Source organism: Acomys minous (assembly GCF_964271855.1).
Source record: "Acomys minous genome assembly, chromosome: 7".
In the NCBI taxonomy this organism is placed as follows: domain Eukaryota; kingdom Metazoa; phylum Chordata; class Mammalia; order Rodentia; family Muridae; genus Acomys; species Acomys minous.
This window is the reverse complement of record NC_140488.1, coordinates 108,803,145-108,820,905: the sequence shown is the minus strand read 5'-3', so window position 1 is coordinate 108,820,905 and position 17,761 is coordinate 108,803,145. Positions and strand designations below refer to the sequence as shown.

Here is a 17,761-nt window from a genome sequence, read left to right as displayed (position 1 = left end):
CTGTAATTTGTAACACACCAATAATCCCTTCTGCTTCACAGGCCACTTAGATAAAGGTTTTAAAAGAGAAATTTATCAGGAGTGGTGACACAAGCCTAAAATCACAGCCCTTGGGAAACTGAGGCAGGAGGATTGCAAGTTGAGGACAGCCTGGGCCAACACAGTTCAATACCAGCAAGAGCTATGCAGAAATTCTGTCTCAAAATAGCCCACAATTTTTTAAAAAACAAAAAAGAAAATGCACATGTTGAGGATAACATTTCCTTCCTGATTGTGTTTTGGATCTCTTTGAGCTTAGTTAGATACCTGCAAAATCGGCTAAGAATGTAGTTCCTTCCTAAAGTCATTGTATGAGTGGAGGGGGATTCAGCTGGTCCCTACAGTGCTTGCTTTCAGACCAGAGATGCTCTGGTTGCCATGGACACGAGATTTCAACACACCACTGAGCACTGGAATCTATTCTGAGCAAAGAAACCAGCCAGCAGACAGACACAGTGCCATCTAACTGTACATTAATGCTATGGCCAATATTTGTTTTGCCACCTCTCATTTAGGTGATGTTCTCTCCAGTGAAGTCTGCAATACTTTATCTGTCGCCTGGAGACAGTTTTCTTATGACTCAGATAACAATACTCACCCTTCAACACATCAAAGCCATCCATTGCTGGAGTTGTTGGATGGTCGAAGCTATTCATAAAGAGTAGTCTGCCCCTTACACAAAACAAATGGATGAGATTAGTTCATAAAAGCTGAGTTTGCCCAAGTGGCCAGCACCCTGAGTATAGGTGGTCTGTTAGCTTGATAGGTTTCCCTAGTAGTTAAATTCACAAAGAAAATAATTAGAATGAGATAAATATCATTTAGATACCTATCTATCTACCTGAGTACAGTTTTAAATTTATATATAGATAAAGATTATATTATATACATAAAAAATTTTAAAGTTAAAAGGAAAATATTTAACCACCTTCAATTTCAGTTTTTACTGAGGGAGAATTGGTGCTTTCTGTCATACAGATAAAATGAATTGTACAATTAGAGAGAGAGAGAGAGAGAGAGAGAGAGTGAGAGAGAGAGAGAGAGAGAGAGAGAGAGAGAGAGAGAGAGAGAAGAGAGATTTCATGAAAGCAACATGTTTTATCTGGTTGTTTTGTTTTGTTTTGTTTTGTTCTGGAACAAGCCACATGTACAGGGGATTGTGTACTTAATTAAAGACTGTAGGTCAGAGATCAGTTTGTGAATCTAAGTCATGTTAAAACACAATTGGACATACCAGAGACTGTTCATTCAGTTTAATCAAGGCCTCATTTCTACTCTATGAGAGATGTGAAAAAAATGTCCCTACACCCTTGGATGAAATTCTCTGTGTAGCACATGATCAACACCAGTCATTATATATTAACTATCATAAGTAAAACTATCCAAGAGTTAATGAAAAATTAATATAATCCATCATTTTCAAATGCAGAGATTGATAAGTCTAGTACAATTTCATTAAAACCATCTTCTTATAGTACAATGGCAGTTTGTTACCGACAAAATTCAATACATTTAAAGTTTAATGTACTTTAAAAATCTTACTGTTTTTACTTTTCAAATTTATTCAGTCACAAAACAAAATTAACCAAGCTCTCGTCAAGTAATTACACTGTAAAGAACACTTTTGAGCTTTAAAGGGATATTTACATCAATACCTGAAAAGCTATAAATTATATCTAAACCTAAATGGGTTGTTTTGTTAAGTTTGTGTTTTGACTTTATCATGTCCATTAAATACTACATCAGAAAAGCTTTAAAAATTAAAAGGAAAATGTTTGATCGCCTTCAATCAGTTTTTATTGGGGGAGAAGTAGTACTTCCTGTCACACAGGTAAAATTAATTGTACAATTCTAAAACAGAAAGTGGTATTGAGCACATGTTTTCTCTTTTATCTGGGATGCTACAATACAGAGCTTCTTTTTGTGTTATTAAATAATTCAAAGTTTCTAGTATGTGGTTAATTAGGCCCTTTAAGAACAGAACCGTCTGGGGCTCAGAAGATGGCTGAATGAATAATAGTATTTGCCACGCAGGCACCACATAAAAGCTGTGGGCTTTGGAAAGGTGACCCTGGGATCTCACTGGCCAGCCGCTCTAAGCTTCTGATTCAGTTTGAGGCCCTGCCTCGGGGGAATAAACAGAAGAGCAATGGTGTGATGTAATGCTGTAGTCTCTGTATGCGTATGCTCACGCACTTGCATACATGCAACACACACACACACACACACACACACACACACACACACACACACACACACGCTACACAGTTCCCTTCACCACACACAATTTAAAAAAAAAAAAGCATTCTGTACCCAATGGAAAATGATTATTAGGAAAAAGTCCGTGCTTCCATCTGTTCATTCAACATGTTAGTAGAATCCCTAAGCTTGTCAGGTCATGTGCTCATGCAGTGATCTTTCTTTCCGTCAGCAAAAACTGAAAAGTGCAAAGCTGATAATTGTGGCATCCATGGAAAAAGGTGATTCTTAATAAAGGACAGATGGTGAAAGATCATGACATTTGGGGGACATCAGTACAACTTATTGATAGGAAATCCCACAAGACTGGGAGATTTTGTATTCACAACTGCCCAACAGACCAACAGTAGCAGCATTACACATAGGCTTTCTAAAAAGACAGAATTGTGTCTCAGTAAGACCCCCCCTGGGCGCTGGTTAATTGGCTCTATTGGTCTTCTTGTGGATGTCCTGACCCCTCTCTTCTATTCTCTCTCTCTCTCTCTCTCTCTCTCTCTCTCTCTCTCTCTCTCTCTCTCTCTCTCTCTCACACACACACACACACACACACACACACACACACACACACACACTTCCACATCTCCCTGCACTCCTCCCAATGTTTGGCTGTGGCTCTCAGCATCTGTTTCCATCCACTACTCGGTGGAGCCTTTCAGAGGACAGTCTGCAAGCATAGCAGAGAATTGCTATAGTGTCAGGGGTTGGCTGTCTCCCATGGGGGTGGGCCTCAGGCTGGGTCAGGCGTTGGTTGGACATTCCCTCAGGCTCCGCTCTATCTTAATCTCCCTGCACATCTTGTAAGTTTGGGGTGACAGTTTTTGTGGGGGCATTGGTGTTCCCCTCCCTCCACTAGGAGTCCTGTCTAGTTAGATAGTGGCCGCTTCAGTATCCGTGACCCCTGCTAGTAGGTTTCTCAGCTAGCGTCACTCCCAAATCCTCCCAAGAGCCTACCCTGATGTAGGTCTCCAGCTTGTCACAGAGCTGCCTCCACCCACAGTTTCTCTTCCCGCCCCTTTCTCTGTAGGTCTGATCCCCACTCTCATTTCTCTCTATGCTTCCTCTCCTACTCTGTTCTCTCTATTCAGCCCCCTCCACTGTCTATTCTACGTCCCCTTCTGAGTGTGATTTAAGCATCCTCGCTTGGGTCCTCCTTGTTACTTATCTTCTTTGGATTGTAGTACAGTTATCCTGTACTGTACAGGAGCTCCACAAGAAGACTAACAGAGCCAACTAACCAGGGCCCAGGCCGGGAAACTTATGGAGATTGAAGCACCACCCAAGGACCAGGCATGGATTGAACCTAGGTCCCCTACACAAATGTAACTGATGGGCAGCTCGGTCTTCGTATGGGTCCCCCAATAAGGGGAGCAAGGGCTGTCTATGACATGGACTCTGTTGCCTGCTTTTTGATCACTCCCGGGGCTGCCTTGCGAGGCCACACAGGGGTGGGGAGGTGGGGGAGGATGTGTTCAGTCCTGAAGTGACTCTGTGTTCAGGTGAGTTGGGAGGAAAGGAGCTCCCCTTTTCTGAGGAGTAGGGGGGGTAATGGGGAAAGAAGAAAGGAGGAGGGACTGGGAGGAAATGAGGGAGGGGACTATGATCTGGATGTAAAGTGAATAAATAAATAAATAAATAAATAAATAAGACAGAATTATGGGTCTCACAATAGACCCACAAATCCCAAACCTGACTTTGAACAGGTGTGAGAAACACTAACTGAAAGCACATAGTTGACAACCAACTAGTGGAGCTTCAAGTCTCATGTCTACCACTGCTCAAATGTGCATTCTTCAACCTCCCTGTGCCTCAGTTTCCTCACTGGGTATTAGAAACATAGTAGTCTTGCAAGGTTGTTCGTAGTATTAAGTAATGCATACATATGGAGAAAATGGAAATAAGTTTAATAGGAAGAAGAAGCTTGGTAATATAGCACAAATGTATATCATCGATATTAATATATTTCATGTTTCACTGCTTAAAAGTGAATTGAAAAAATGCTCACACACTTGACACATGAGTGTTTGTGGTGATAGATGTGTTAATTAGCCTCATTTGCTCATATCACAATGTGCCAAAATATTACATTGTACCAATACATATAAATAATTGTTTTTGGACTTAAAAATAAAAGCAAAAATTTTTAAAGTAAATCAAGTTACACTTTACTGCACAAACAAGGGGAACATTAATATACTCAAATTGCTTACATCATGTATGGAAATAAGTGATTATGCAGTGTTAGTCTCTTTTATGCCTTTTAGCATATGTAAGCACATAGTTGTGCTTATGCTCTAAATTGTAGCCCGTAAACTCATCCCACTTCTTGGAAGTTCTATAATCAAGCAAGTAGGACTTGATTATACTGGGCTTGACTGGCCTACAATAATCCAGCTTCCCCAATACTCCTGTCATTTGAAGGCAGTCTTTAAGGTTCATACAAGCAGCGTGCAACACACACCTGATTTTTTAAAAAATGTTGATTTCTCATATCCTTTACCTGTATATTGCTGGATAAGAACTGACATAAACAATAACAGCACTCATTCTCTACCATAGACACACCCATCCTCATTTCATACTTATTGGTTAGATGCCCACTGAATTCTATTTAAATCCTCTATTGAAAAGAACATGAGAACAGGGGCATCCCAAACCCTGGTGATGGGAATGGAAATCGATGTTGTTGTTGCTTGCTTTGTACATTTTTTTTCCAGCTGTACTCTATCTTTTTCCTTTCTTTTTTTTATTAATTTATTCTTGTTGCATCTCAATTGTTATCCCATCCCTTGTATCCTCCCATTCTTCCCTCCCTCCCATTTTCCCCTTATTCCCCTTCCCTATGACTGTTCCTGAGGGGGATTACCTCCCTCTGTATATGCTCATAGGGTATCAAGTCTCTTCTTGGTAACCTGCTGTCCTTCCTCTGAGTGCCACCAGGTCTCCCCCTCCAGGGGACATGGTCAAATATGTGGCACCAGAGTACGTGTGAGACAGAACCTTACCATGAAGCTCTAGGTGGTTTGGAACTCACTAGAAAGCCCAGGCTTGCTTTGAACTTACAGCAATCCTCCTACCTCAGCCTCCCTTGATGTAACATCTTTGAAAAACAATCTGATCATCTCTAGCAAATTAAAAAAAAAAAACCCCACACATGTAAATTTTGACTCAATCTCAAAAAGTGTTTCCTGGTTGCATGCTTACAAAGGTAGGTAAAAATGAACATATACAAATGTGAATATATATAAACTATGTGTGTGTATTTTATACATGTATATACATACATGTATGTTCTTTTTTAGTGATATTTGTTATAGAAGAAAATGGAAAAAGGAAACTAGGAAGTGTAAGTGTCCATCAGTAAGGTTAAGACTTGTCACAGCCAAACAGAACCAAAATAAGAGACAAAGAGAACCAAACTAAAGAGATATTTCTCTATATAAGATAGGCAAAGATGTCAAAAGTATATTACACAAAAGAACTATGCTTCAGAGGACATATGTAATATGATTATTTGTGGAATGAGATGGCTGAAAGTACATTCCCAGTATCCAAATCAAGCAGGTCACACCTGCCTGTAACTCCAGCTCAAGGGGGATCTAACCCCCATGTCCTCTATGGCACCTACACACACACACACACACACACACACACACACACACACACACACACAATTGGAAATAAAATAAATAGTAAAAATGTCATTATCTGTGCACGTGAAGAAAACACACGAAATACACTTTTGTAAAAAAAAAAAAAGGAAATTTAAAAAATTATTAGTTTGTAGAAACCCCCTTTTACATTATCTCCTTTAGCTTGTCATATGAATATAGCAATAATAATCACTAAGAAAAATGGGGGCCTGGTAGAGAGCTCCAATTTAGACTCTCTCCACACAATGTCTGGCTGTGGGTCTCTGCACCTGCTCCCATCTGCTGCCAAGGAAGCCTCTCTGATGACTACTGCACAAGGCAGTGATCTAGGCCCCTGGGCTATCCAGCCTCTGCTTCCTGGTCTCAACATGAGGGCTTTTTCCATGTCTTAATGTATCGTGTTTTGTCATGTTTGGTTGTTGTCTCTTGGAGGCCTGTCCTTTTCTGAAGGGAAATGGGGGTGGGGTGGTGAGGGGGATCTGGGAAAGAGGGGAAGTGGCAGGGGGAGTTGAGAGGGGTGAAGGGAGGGGAAACAGGCTGAGATGTATTGTATGAGAGAAGAATCTACTTTAAATAATAACCATAACAATAACAACAACATCAATAATAAACCTTTTTATGTGACCTCCCCCCAAAAAAAGAAAGAAAATATGGAACATGATGAATAGTTTCTGCTATAAAATACATTCTGAATATTTACTAGCATACATTTTAATTAAGTTAATATCATAGCTTATGTTTGATTAATAGCTAGCTTAACAGCAAAATCAAGACAGTCTACATTTGGCATGGCACATAGAGGTGACCGAAAAGGGAAGGGAAACACTGACGGCAGGAAAAGTGAGAGGTCACAGACAGATCATGTCTTGGGAAGCCAAGAGTTGGCAAACCTCCCCGTAGCCGTTTCATTCTCTCTCCTTCTTGTCAGAACCTGTGTCCAATTTTAAAGGTTAGAAATGAAAGGCAACTAGTCCTCTCTGCCTTCCCTAAAACTAGAACTGGCCAGGCACCAAGGGATGGGCAATGAGTCAGAAAGGAAAGTCTTCTAGTATAGAACCTTTTACATGATTAAAAAAAAAATAGATGCAGGGAAAAACACAGACTTTCTCCCCTGTACTTAAGCTATACAAGAGCATGATGCTTAGAATAGCAGCAGCCATCTTGACTATAGAGGGATGGTATAGCTCACACAGGAGAATAGAGGTGAAAATAGGAAGGGTGTGGCTTTTTGGTTGCCTAGCCAACCTAGGAATGACTTAACTCTACACTTTTTTGTTAAAAGAGGTAATGAATGTTCTCCTTATTCCAATCATATTTCCCTTAATTGTTATATATACATAAACATATATACACATATAAATATACATATACATATACATAAATATTTAAATGCACCCTGATTAGTTAGCTTTGTGGTTCTTCTATGTATGTGGTTTCCCCTCCTTTTTGAGATAGGAGTCTCACTATGCTACATAATCTGGTCTCTAATTCCTGGGTGCAAGTGTTCTCCTCCTTCAGTTTCCTGTGTGCGGGGACTATGGGTATGTACCACCACTTATGGACTCAATCATGTTTTCTTGGTCATTCTGTTATTCTCAGATAAAAGCATCTCAATGTGGTGGTGTGGATGAGGATGACCACTATAGGCTCATATGTTTGAATTTTTGGTCCTCAGTAGAACTGTTTATGAAAGATTAGGAGGTGCAGCCTTGTTAGAGGAGGTTTGTTTCCAGAGTGGGCTTGGAGATTTCCAACACCCAGTCTGGCCTTGATACATGATCCTCTTGCCTCTGTCTCTTCCGCACGTCCTAGCTGTTCACTAGGAGTTGCCTTATGAATATGCTGAGGACCCAATTAAGATCTTGGCAACTTTTGAGCAGGGTGTGGTGGCGCATGCCTTTAACCCCAGCACTCAGGAGGCAGAGGCAGGCAGATCACTGTGAGTTGGAGGCCAGCCTGGTCTACAAAGCGAGTCCAGGACAGCCAAAGCTACACAGAGAGACCCTGTCTCAAAAATAAAAAAACCAAAAACAAATGAACAAAAAAAAATCTTGGCAACTTGTAAATCACAGCAGGCAGATGGAATCTTGTATAGGAGCATGGCTTTTCTACCTGATATTCAGGGTTACACTGGATTGTCTGTTAGTAGGAACAGAAAGGGCTACCGTTACTTTTATTAAGCAGTTACTATATGCCAAGCATTTTATCTAGTCTATCACATCAACTTGCAAACATGCCCCTTTGGCTGGGAAAATAAAAGTACATCTGTTTGTTAATTCATGTACAATATAAGCTCAGCATGATGCCTTTATGTCTGTAATGCCAGCGCTTGGGAGACTGGAGCATGAAGTCTGCTATGAGTTTCAAGGCAGCCTAGGCTACTCAGTGAGTTAAAGGCCAGCAAGACCCAGCCTCCAAGGAACCACCAACAGAACAAAACAAAGACCAAACCCAAATATTGGGCTAGGCAAAGAGAGAGACAGAGGACAAAGAGAAAGAGAGAGAGAGAGAGAGAGAGAGAGAGAGAGAGAGAGAGAGAGAGAGGACAGAGAGAGAGGAGAGAGGGAGAGAGAGAGAGAGAGAGAGAGAGAGAGAGAGGACAGAGAGAGAGGAGAGAGGGAGAGAGAGAGAGAGAGAGAGAGAGAGAGAGAGAGGAGAGAGAGAGGAGAGAGGGAGAGAGAGAGAAGAGAGAGAGAGAGAGAGACAGAGAGAGAGGAGAGAGGGAGAGAGAGAGAGAGAGAGAGAGAGAGAGAGAGAGAGAGAGAGAGGAGAGAGGGAGAGAGAGAGAGAGAGAGAGAGAGAGAGAGAGAGAGAGAGAGAGACAGAGAGAGAGGACAGAGAGAGAGGAGAGAGGGAGAGAGAGAGAGAGAGAGAAGAGAGAGAGAGAGAGAGAGGAAGAGAGAGAGAGGAGAGAGAGGAGAGAGAGAGAGAGAGAGGAGAGAGAGAGAGAGAGAGAGAGAGAGAGGAGAGAGAGAGAGAGAGAGAGAGAGAGAGAGAGAGAGAGAGAGAGAGAGAGAGAGAGGGAGAGAGAGGGGAGAGAGAGAGAGAGAGAGAGAGAGAGAGAGAGAGAGAGAGAGGAGAGAGAGAGAGAGAGAGAGACCTTGACCCCAAACCCAATTTTAATTAAAATTGTAAAAATGCAGACTATAACCACCAGTAATACTTGGAACTGTCACCTACAGAAGTCAAAGGTATGTGTGTCTCATACTGCAGTTGTTAAAGATCTCTCAAAGTATCATAAGATTCATTGTAAAACTCCTAATGTGGTCCTTAAAAAGCACCTATGCTGCTGCATTCCACTTTTAAATGTTTGGGTCTTGGAATTGAATACAATGGGTTTCTTTTGATAGTTCTAATTTTTCATTTATATATTTGTAAATGTTAGCCCGAGAAGTCCTGGAAAGCTCACCAAACCGACAAAGGAGTCCTTGGTGCAAAAAAGATTTTAAAAGAGCCACATAATTATGTCTTGCACGTGTCTGTGTGCACACTAGACATACTACACTCCCATCCCCTTATCATTCTTAATATGAACTATCTACTCAACATACAGAAAATCAGTGATTTTTTTTCAAAAGGTAAATAAGATCAACATACTCACTCCTTTGTTTAAACACAGAACAAATGCAAGCCTCTAACTTTGGCTTACTTGGCCCCAAGTGATAGGATTTTAATTTGCTTCGCCATCTGGGACCTTCGCACGCCTTTTGAACTTCCTTATCTCTTATTCTGTTTCATTGAGACCCCTAGCCTGGATGGTTTGGTCCTTGCTGGCCTCTCTGCCAGAATGGCCACTCTTAGGGCCAACCACTTAATTCTCATGCTCCAGTTTTGAGACATAACATGCCTTCACAAAATAGCCTTTCTACCATCCATTCCCAAACAGCAGCCCAGCTTTCTCTGACCTGACCCCTGCTCTACTGTAGCAATTACCGATTACTGTTTACTTCCTTCAGATGAGTTCTTACAGTCAAAGCACAGCTTGCTGCTTTTGCTCACTGCTAAATCCCAGCATCTAGTGCGGTGCTTGGTACAACAGAAAAACCTAATACTCATTTAATTAACGAAAAAACGCAGAAAAGTTCAGTGATGAATTGTTTTTGCAAGGCTCAGCTTATCTCATCTTTTAAGATGTATTAATCTAATTATGAATGTGGAAATCAAGGCTCACAATTTTGAAGCTATTTGTCCAAGATCACTGAATGACAAACTTATTTTCATGGGTGCCCTAGATCTCCCTTAAACCCTGTACCATTCCCTCCTTCCTTGTTCTCCACCAATCAGAAGATGGCAGAACAGGCTGACTGCAAACATTTATGGAATGATTTCTTGGGATTTCAGTGACCTACTGTGTAAGCCTTACACACTTCAAATCCACTTTCCTTAAGTATTTCTCAGAGGGTTAAATTCACTGGAAATGTTATATAGATAGGGTAATTTGGTGTCTATGCTTGTTTCTCTCTATATATAACACATTTAAAACATTTCTCAATTATATGAACACAAATAGAAACTTCAAACAATGAAGTGAAAGGAAGAAGAGTAATCTAAGGATGGAACAAATCAGATAAACCTCTAGGTGAGTGCTGGGGTATGAAAATATATACGGCATCGTGTTGTAGGGCCTGTGATCTATAATTCTGGCCTTACGCTTTCTAGTAGGTAACAGAGACTGGGAAATACAATCGGTCACAAGACATATTTCAAAGACTAAATTGAGTCTATCAATTGTGAGAAAGAACACAACTGTTTGTTTCCACCTCCAGAGACAAATACCTCTGTGGACCATTATAACAAAAGCTCAGTATGGGATTGTGATGAGCCTTCTCAGTTACAGTCCCAGAAATCAATACAGCAAGCTTCATACAATGAAGTGTTGCAGCATGAACGAATGGACATGGCTGGTGTGATACCCAAACCCACACAGCATCCTATCGCTTTATGACCTAAATTGTGATCTATGAGTCAACCATGTCAGTCTCACCTACACCCTATTAGAAATGCAGAATCTCAGGCCCCAACCCAAGGCTACATCAGATTTTTTTTCTATATTTTGCTATGTATTCATAATATTTATGGCAATTTTTCTGTATTTTGCTGACAAGATCTTCAGGTGATTCCCATGCAAAATAAAATTTCATAAGTACTGTCCTAAGTGGGTCAGTTTGCTTTGAAGAAAAATTTGTAAGAAACTATAATTTATTCAAATCATTCGTTCAATAAATATTTACTGAGAATCCAGAGGTAGGAAATGCTTTCTTTAAACATAGCACTAGAAACACTAGCATAAGGGAAAATATTGATAAACGAGATGCCATTTTAAAGGTAGGTTGGCAATGTACATAACACAGACAATATTTGTAACAATACAGAAGTGAGGTACCTCTACATATGTGTTAGGCATACGCATAGGCATAATATTGAAGCTACAGCAACATAAAAATATCCCCGTCCTATGGAATTTATAGCCTAATTAGAGAAGACATAAATAAACAGACTGAGTAAAATAAAGCAGGGAAGGGGGTAACTTTAAATAGGGCTCACAGGAAATGCCTCAGTAAGGTGGGAAGACCTATCCAAGGTCACAGAGCTAGCTATAAAAATATCTAGAGGAAGTGTTCCAGGCCGGGAGAACAGAGAGTACCAACCCCCTGAGACAAAAAAATGCCTAAAACAACAAAAGGCTAGTACGGTTTCTGAACATTGAAGAGGACGCAAAGTAGGCTTGATCCTGTGAGGCTTTCTCGGCCATTTTAAGTGTCAGTTTTAACTACGAGATGGGAAGCCACTGAAAGACTGCTGAGCAGGAAAATGACGTAATGAAAAGTGTCTTTAAGAAGCCAGCTTTTGGAAAAGGCTGATGAGTGACTTAGGAGGGGGGAAAAATTGGCTCAGAGTGATTCACTCACTCCATTACTTATTACGTGGCACAGATGTGTCAAATAATGTGAGAAGGATCTAAACCAGGGTGCTAAGTAAGGGAAGTGACAGAGGAAGGTGAACATAAATGACATTGAATGAAAAAAAAAAAGATCCTGGGACACAATGGCAGATTATTTATAGAGAAATGACACACAAGTTAGAAATTCAATTTAATCAAGGTTCATGGATCATGTAACTGAGAGAAAAGCTGGCAAGGAGTTAGGGAGGGGGAGGTGTGCCAGTCCCTGCCCTACACGTTCAAAGCCTCAATTTCTTGCATTGCTGAAACTGAGGTCAGCACTAGGAGTAAGTGATCTAACAAATTCAAAGCTGTTCTTTTAAACATCTTCGGAGCGTCTTCTCCTGTTCCGTCTCCTGGGAAGCACCAGAGGACCTCAATTTGATTAGTACAAAAAGACAGATCCGGGTTGGTAGGAGGTCAGAAGAAAGATCTTAAGTGGTTTGTGTGTGTGTGTGTGTGTGTGTGTGTGTGTGTGTGTGTGTGTGTGTGTGTGTGGAATGGGCTGTGGACTGTTTGCGGACCACCAGTTTCTGTGCAGAGCCCTCCTGGTGATCTGGCTGATTTTCCACTCTGCCAATTTCTCTTGTGGAGAAAAAAACTCGAAGGCACAGGCAAAAGAAGAAACAGGCTTAAGGAAACCAACTGGGAGAGAATGCTTAAAAAAAAAATCTACCATCAGACTGCAGGGTCTGGGAAGCAGATGCAAATTTAATGCAAATGAATGTAAATCTCTCTGTGGCCTTCTAAATGGTTTTCTACCACGGGGAAGGGCCCTTGGGAAACAGCTAACAGATAACAATGACTCAGAAGCAGTGCAAACTATTTCAAGACAACTTTGTCACGTGGCCCATTGCTGCCCTGCTAGCTTAACGCACCCTTTAGTAATTTTTCCCCCTTCACTTGAATCAACTTCACCTGCTGTAATTAAAAAGAAAAATCAAACCTACCTGTGTACTGATTATCTAAGCTAATTATACATTTAAGGTGCTCTGTATACCTTTATTTTTTTCTCCAAATGTTTTTCTCACCATATCAAGCCAAGTTAAATGTGTCACTTCCTCCCAAGAACAGTAGGTTGTTTCACTTGATTATGAATGAAAGCGCCTCTCTTTCAGTTCTAGTTAGTACAATGCTTTATAGTTGTTTTGTTTTTTTAATTTCCTCAACTCCACAGGAACTAGCAGATTTTCTTCTAATGTCTACATACCACATTCAAAGGCAATTCAGAAAAATGTGTGTGTGTGTATGTGTGTGTGTGTGAAAGTGAATTGCCTTCAAAACGCCCCTGAAAAAGCTATTCATCAAAAGCTGCCTGGTCACAAATGCTGTGGTTTGGTCAACCCAAGTAGTGATTTTAAAATGGAAAAAAAAAGCACATTTGATTGAACTGAGTGTATTTCTGCTTACACTTAGTTGTTTTACAAGACCATACTCCCATCAAATACACATTTATTATGAGTCACAGGGTGAATTTAATAGTAAATAATACAGCATACACATCCGACCTATGGCTGGCAGCTTGGTTATAGCCCCCAGGAGTTCAAATGCAACTTTTCTGCACATCACTCCCTAAAAGTTTTATTACTATTTTAAAATCTAATGTTCAAGGGTGCTAGCATGGTTCAACGGAAAGAAAATAACTTTTTCCCCGTTTTTAAACATTCATTTTTATGGGCCACAGGGTCAACCCCTAAAAAGCTATGGGGCAAAGAGGCATCTAGAGTGATGCCACCAAGTTCATTGCAAAAAACAGGAACAAAGCACAAATCCAGGCAACCCAGCGAACAACAGAGCTGGGAGAAAGAAAAAGGATGGACAAAAGCAGAAAGGGATAAAGAAAGGACAGTGCCAGACAAAGAAATAACAAAGAAGAGAGGAGTGCTCGACCAGGGAAGGTGCAGGGAAGGAAGCTTGGAAGAGTTCGGAAAGCAGGACTCCCCCCGGGGAAGCGGGCAGAGGACGAGCGCCCCCCGGCGGCTGGGGCTGCGTCTTACCTCTTGAGCGAGTTTCTGCTTGAGCACGAGCGCGGCGCACAGGTAGCCGGCGCGGCCCACGAACAGCTCGTCGGAGCCGCACTCCAGGAAGGAGACGGGCGCGCAGACGGCGCACAGAGCCCGGAACTTGCCAAGGGGCTGCACGTAGTCGGAGCGACCCAGGGCGTGGTACACGAGCGTGGCCACCGCGTGCACGCCCGCGCCCCCGAGCAGAAAGGCGGCGCGGGTGTCCGCGTCCGGCTCGCCCCACTCCTCGGCGCGGGAGCACGCGTCGATGAGGCGCTTGGCGGAGCGCAGGTAGCGCTCTCGGGCGGCGGCGAAAAGCGGGCTCTGCGAGACGTGGTAGAGCATGTAGGCCACCCCGGCCACGCCGCTGTACAGACCCCCCTGGCAGCTGCTGCCCGCAGCTGTCGCCCCTCGGGCTTCAGCGCCACCCCCCAGCGGGGGCAGCTCCTGAAGGATGCGTTCGATGGTAGAGGTGACCAAGGGCGCCACCGCCTCCTCACACTGGCCCGCCAGCAGGCTGCCCTGGTAGTCATCGAAGCGGTTAGCGAAACAGCGCTTGGTGTCCATGCTGTCGCCCGTGGGCCCCCAATGTCGAGCTGGGGACCTTTTGAGGGTGCGCCCTGCAGCCCGGCGCCGCACCTCCTGCTCTCAGAGGCGCTCGGATGGCTGTGGATGCGGTGGGGACGGGCGGGGGGGGGTTGGAAATGGAGCGAGGAGGGTGAGACGGGAGGTGACAAGAGGAGGCAGGCGCACTGAGGGATCACGGAGTGGGTGGCCAAGTGGGGCAACGGGCTGCCGGGAGGCTCCTGAGTGGCCCGAGAGAGCGCGGGGAATGCGTGCCGCGCGCCCCCCTCCCAGAGGCAGCGCCCTCGCCAAACCGCCCCCCTCCTGCGCCGCCGCAGCTCCTAGTCTCTCCAAGGGGCCGAGGTGATCTCCTCAGGCTGGACCCACGCGGGGCCCGCGCCACTCCTCCCGCTCCGCCCCCGGCTCCTCCCCTCCCTGCAGAAGGCCTGGGACGTGCAGGGCAAGGATCCGGAATGCTGAGGCTGGGCATTAGCACACCTGGCAGCCAAGGTGATGACTTCCAGTCCCTTGTGTGTTCAGAGTCTTTGCCTCAGTTCAGCACCAGCCGCACCGCAGGTTTCTTTCGCCTCGGACTTATTGAATAAAAAGTCTGAACATATAGCAAGAGCACTACGTTATAAACATTCGCAGTAAAGTTTGTGGAGCCTCTGAACTAGGCTAAAGTGCCAGAAAATACGCAACGGGGAGTCATCTTTCAAGCTTGGCCACAAGGCATTCTTATTCCAAATGCCTCAATACCCAGGGTATTGAGTATGTGAGGGGTGGTGTGTAACGAGTTTTATGTTTTTAAAGGGAAAATGACAACTCCTTGGTTGCCTTCTACTCTATTAGCTTGCCGTGCCCAGGAATCAAACCCCAAAGAACCCCACTAGATTTTGGCAAGGGAGCGAACCCCCCTACCTGCACCTATCCCTGCTCCCCCATGAAATTAGTAAGAGGCCAATAAACATCGTTAGTCTAATACATAAAGCTTAGGTAAGATTTAATTTATCCTTTGACCAGCCTTCCTCTCCCCCCACCCCGCCCCCGCCACCCGCGCCCCGTTTCCTTAGCTTACTTTTCATTTCCTTGTTGGTTCCCTCCTTTTTATCCTTCACAGGCGACACTCCCAGTCTGGTCTGCTATGTGCTTCTGAACCTAGTAATAGAGTAAGTACACACGTTCCAGGACCTCCTGAGGTGTTAGGTGAGTGAGGAAAAAGACGGAAAATAAACACATAGCACATACTCTCTTTGTCTTTCTTATGCTTAGCTCTTTTAAAATAATTCTTCCTTTTACAAAGTCTTGCCTGTTGAAGGCTAAAGAGGCATGTGCATTTTCAGAAAGACCGCGAAGACACACGTGTAAGTTACTCATCGGAAAGTTTTTGCCACTTCGTACCGAAGGCAACTATGTCATTTATTGTAAAGGTCGCGTTTGTTTGGAAAGCGTGTTTACCTCCAAAAGCACCAGTGGTTGCCATGTGTGAAATAAGTCATGACGATCCATTCTCAGTACCAAGCGTGTTTAGAGCGCGCCGGAGTACTGCAGAGGAGCAGGAGGCACTAGGCCCCTGGCTGGCTTAGTTGGCAGCTGGTGCCTGGTTTTCTAGGTGCTCTCAGTTCACCTTAGGTTAAAAAGTTGCAGGAAATCTGCTACATGACTGAGCCTATACACCAGAAAAGAAAAGAAAAAAAAAACCTGGAGAGTTGGGTCAGTACATAAGAGCACTTGGTGCTCTTGCAAAGGCTCCGGGTTCAGTGTTCAGTTGCCAGCACCCATATGGTGCCCCCCGCAATCTGAGTCCAGTTCCAGGGGATCCAACGCCTTCTTCTGGCCTTTGAGAGTACTAGGCACACACATAGTGCACATGGGTACATGTAGGCCAATACACCCACACACAAAAATACAAATAATCATTTAAGCAAAGCTAAAGAAAAGGATGAGATCTAAAGCCCCGGTATATAAAATAGATAAGGCTTTGCATCTTGTCTCCGTCGTTGGGAAAGGAACAATACTAGACAGCAGAAAGGCCGCCCCTCCCTGAGGAGCTCAGCCAGGTGGCAGGAACAAGTTAGTTAGAATAGAAAAACCAAACTTTACACCAAATTGATGCACCAGCCATTTTTGCCTGACTTTGCAAGGTCACAAAATAAAATGCTTCCTTTTTTTTTTTTTTTTTTTTTTGCTACTCTGAGTCTCCAGTATGTGTATTATAAAGTAAAGAACATTGTTTCTTACAATTTGGGAGGAGGCACTGAGAGAATTTCTGTATGTGATAAGAGAACATCTGGCCTTTGTGTGTTCTGCTTTGCCAGACCTTGGTCTCTTCCCAACACTTTAGATAAGAGCAGAGGTGCAAAGCAGAGGTTTCGATAGATGACAGGGGCTGTGTATTCCCCTGGTTCTAGCTAGAATAAAGAGGAGGGCATAACTCCAGAGTTGGCCAAAAAAAAAAAAGTCTTATCTTTTTACCTCCACCTCCATCCCTAATTCTATCAAGGATTCCCAGTGGGACCCGATGTATAACTATAAGAACCCTTGACTCCCCTTCTTTCCAAGGACGTTGAGTGCCCTCCTCTGTACTGTAGCTAAAGCAATGGGAGTAAATGTCTTCTGCCATCTAAAACTGCAATTACAGGATTAATATAAGAATTTCTGGCTCTTTATGTGATTTCCTTTCTGCTCGCCTTTTCCTGTTTACAAGGAGTTTCTCACTTCTCAAGGTCATTGATGGCTCCAAAGGCTCTTGCAAGAAAGTAAACTTTCTTTCATTCCCAGGCTAAAATAGACCGAAAGGGGGAAAATATAAAAATTCAAGTTGAAAGAAAATTTGCCTGAAACTTGAAACTCACAGCACCATAAAAGAGACTTGTTTTCCTCCGCTTCCTCTTCCTCCTCCTCCTCCTCCTCCTCCTCCTCTTACTCTTCTTCCTCCTCTGCTTCTTCCCTCTCCTCCTCCCCCTCCTTCAAACGGTCTAAGTAGCCCTGGCTGTTGTAGAAGTTGCTATATCGACCAGGCTGGCCTCTGCCTTCCTAGTTCTGGGATTAAAGGCATGTGCCATCACTCTGACAAGTGGCTTTTTTTTTTAGGTCTGTGTAGAATATTAATTATTTACAACGTGCCATGTATATAATTTGGACTCACTTCTTGTTTAAGGAAATAAAATAAGAAACAGTAAGTAGAAGAGAAAATTTAAATTATTGCAAATGAATCAGCTACGTCATTATATTTTTATAAAACAGTTAAAGAGAAAGGAATAGTCTATATAAGTTTGTATTTTGTATCACCAAGTGACATTTTG

General features: G+C 43.1%; 1 protein-coding gene across 1 annotated transcript in view; it reads right to left on the bottom strand.

Annotated features, from left to right (window-relative positions):
* The window catches only part of LANCL3 (LanC like family member 3), a 110,310-nt gene extending 95,512 nt beyond the window's left edge, over window positions 1-14,798 (bottom strand). The window contains exon 1 of the mRNA XM_084790774.1: window positions 13,887-14,798. Coding sequence (XP_084646900.1) covers window positions 13,887-14,459 — 573 coding nt within the window. The 5' untranslated portion in view covers window positions 14,460-14,798. The remainder of the gene's footprint in view (window positions 1-13,886) is intronic.
* Window positions 14,799-17,761: the final 2,963 nt, after the last annotated feature.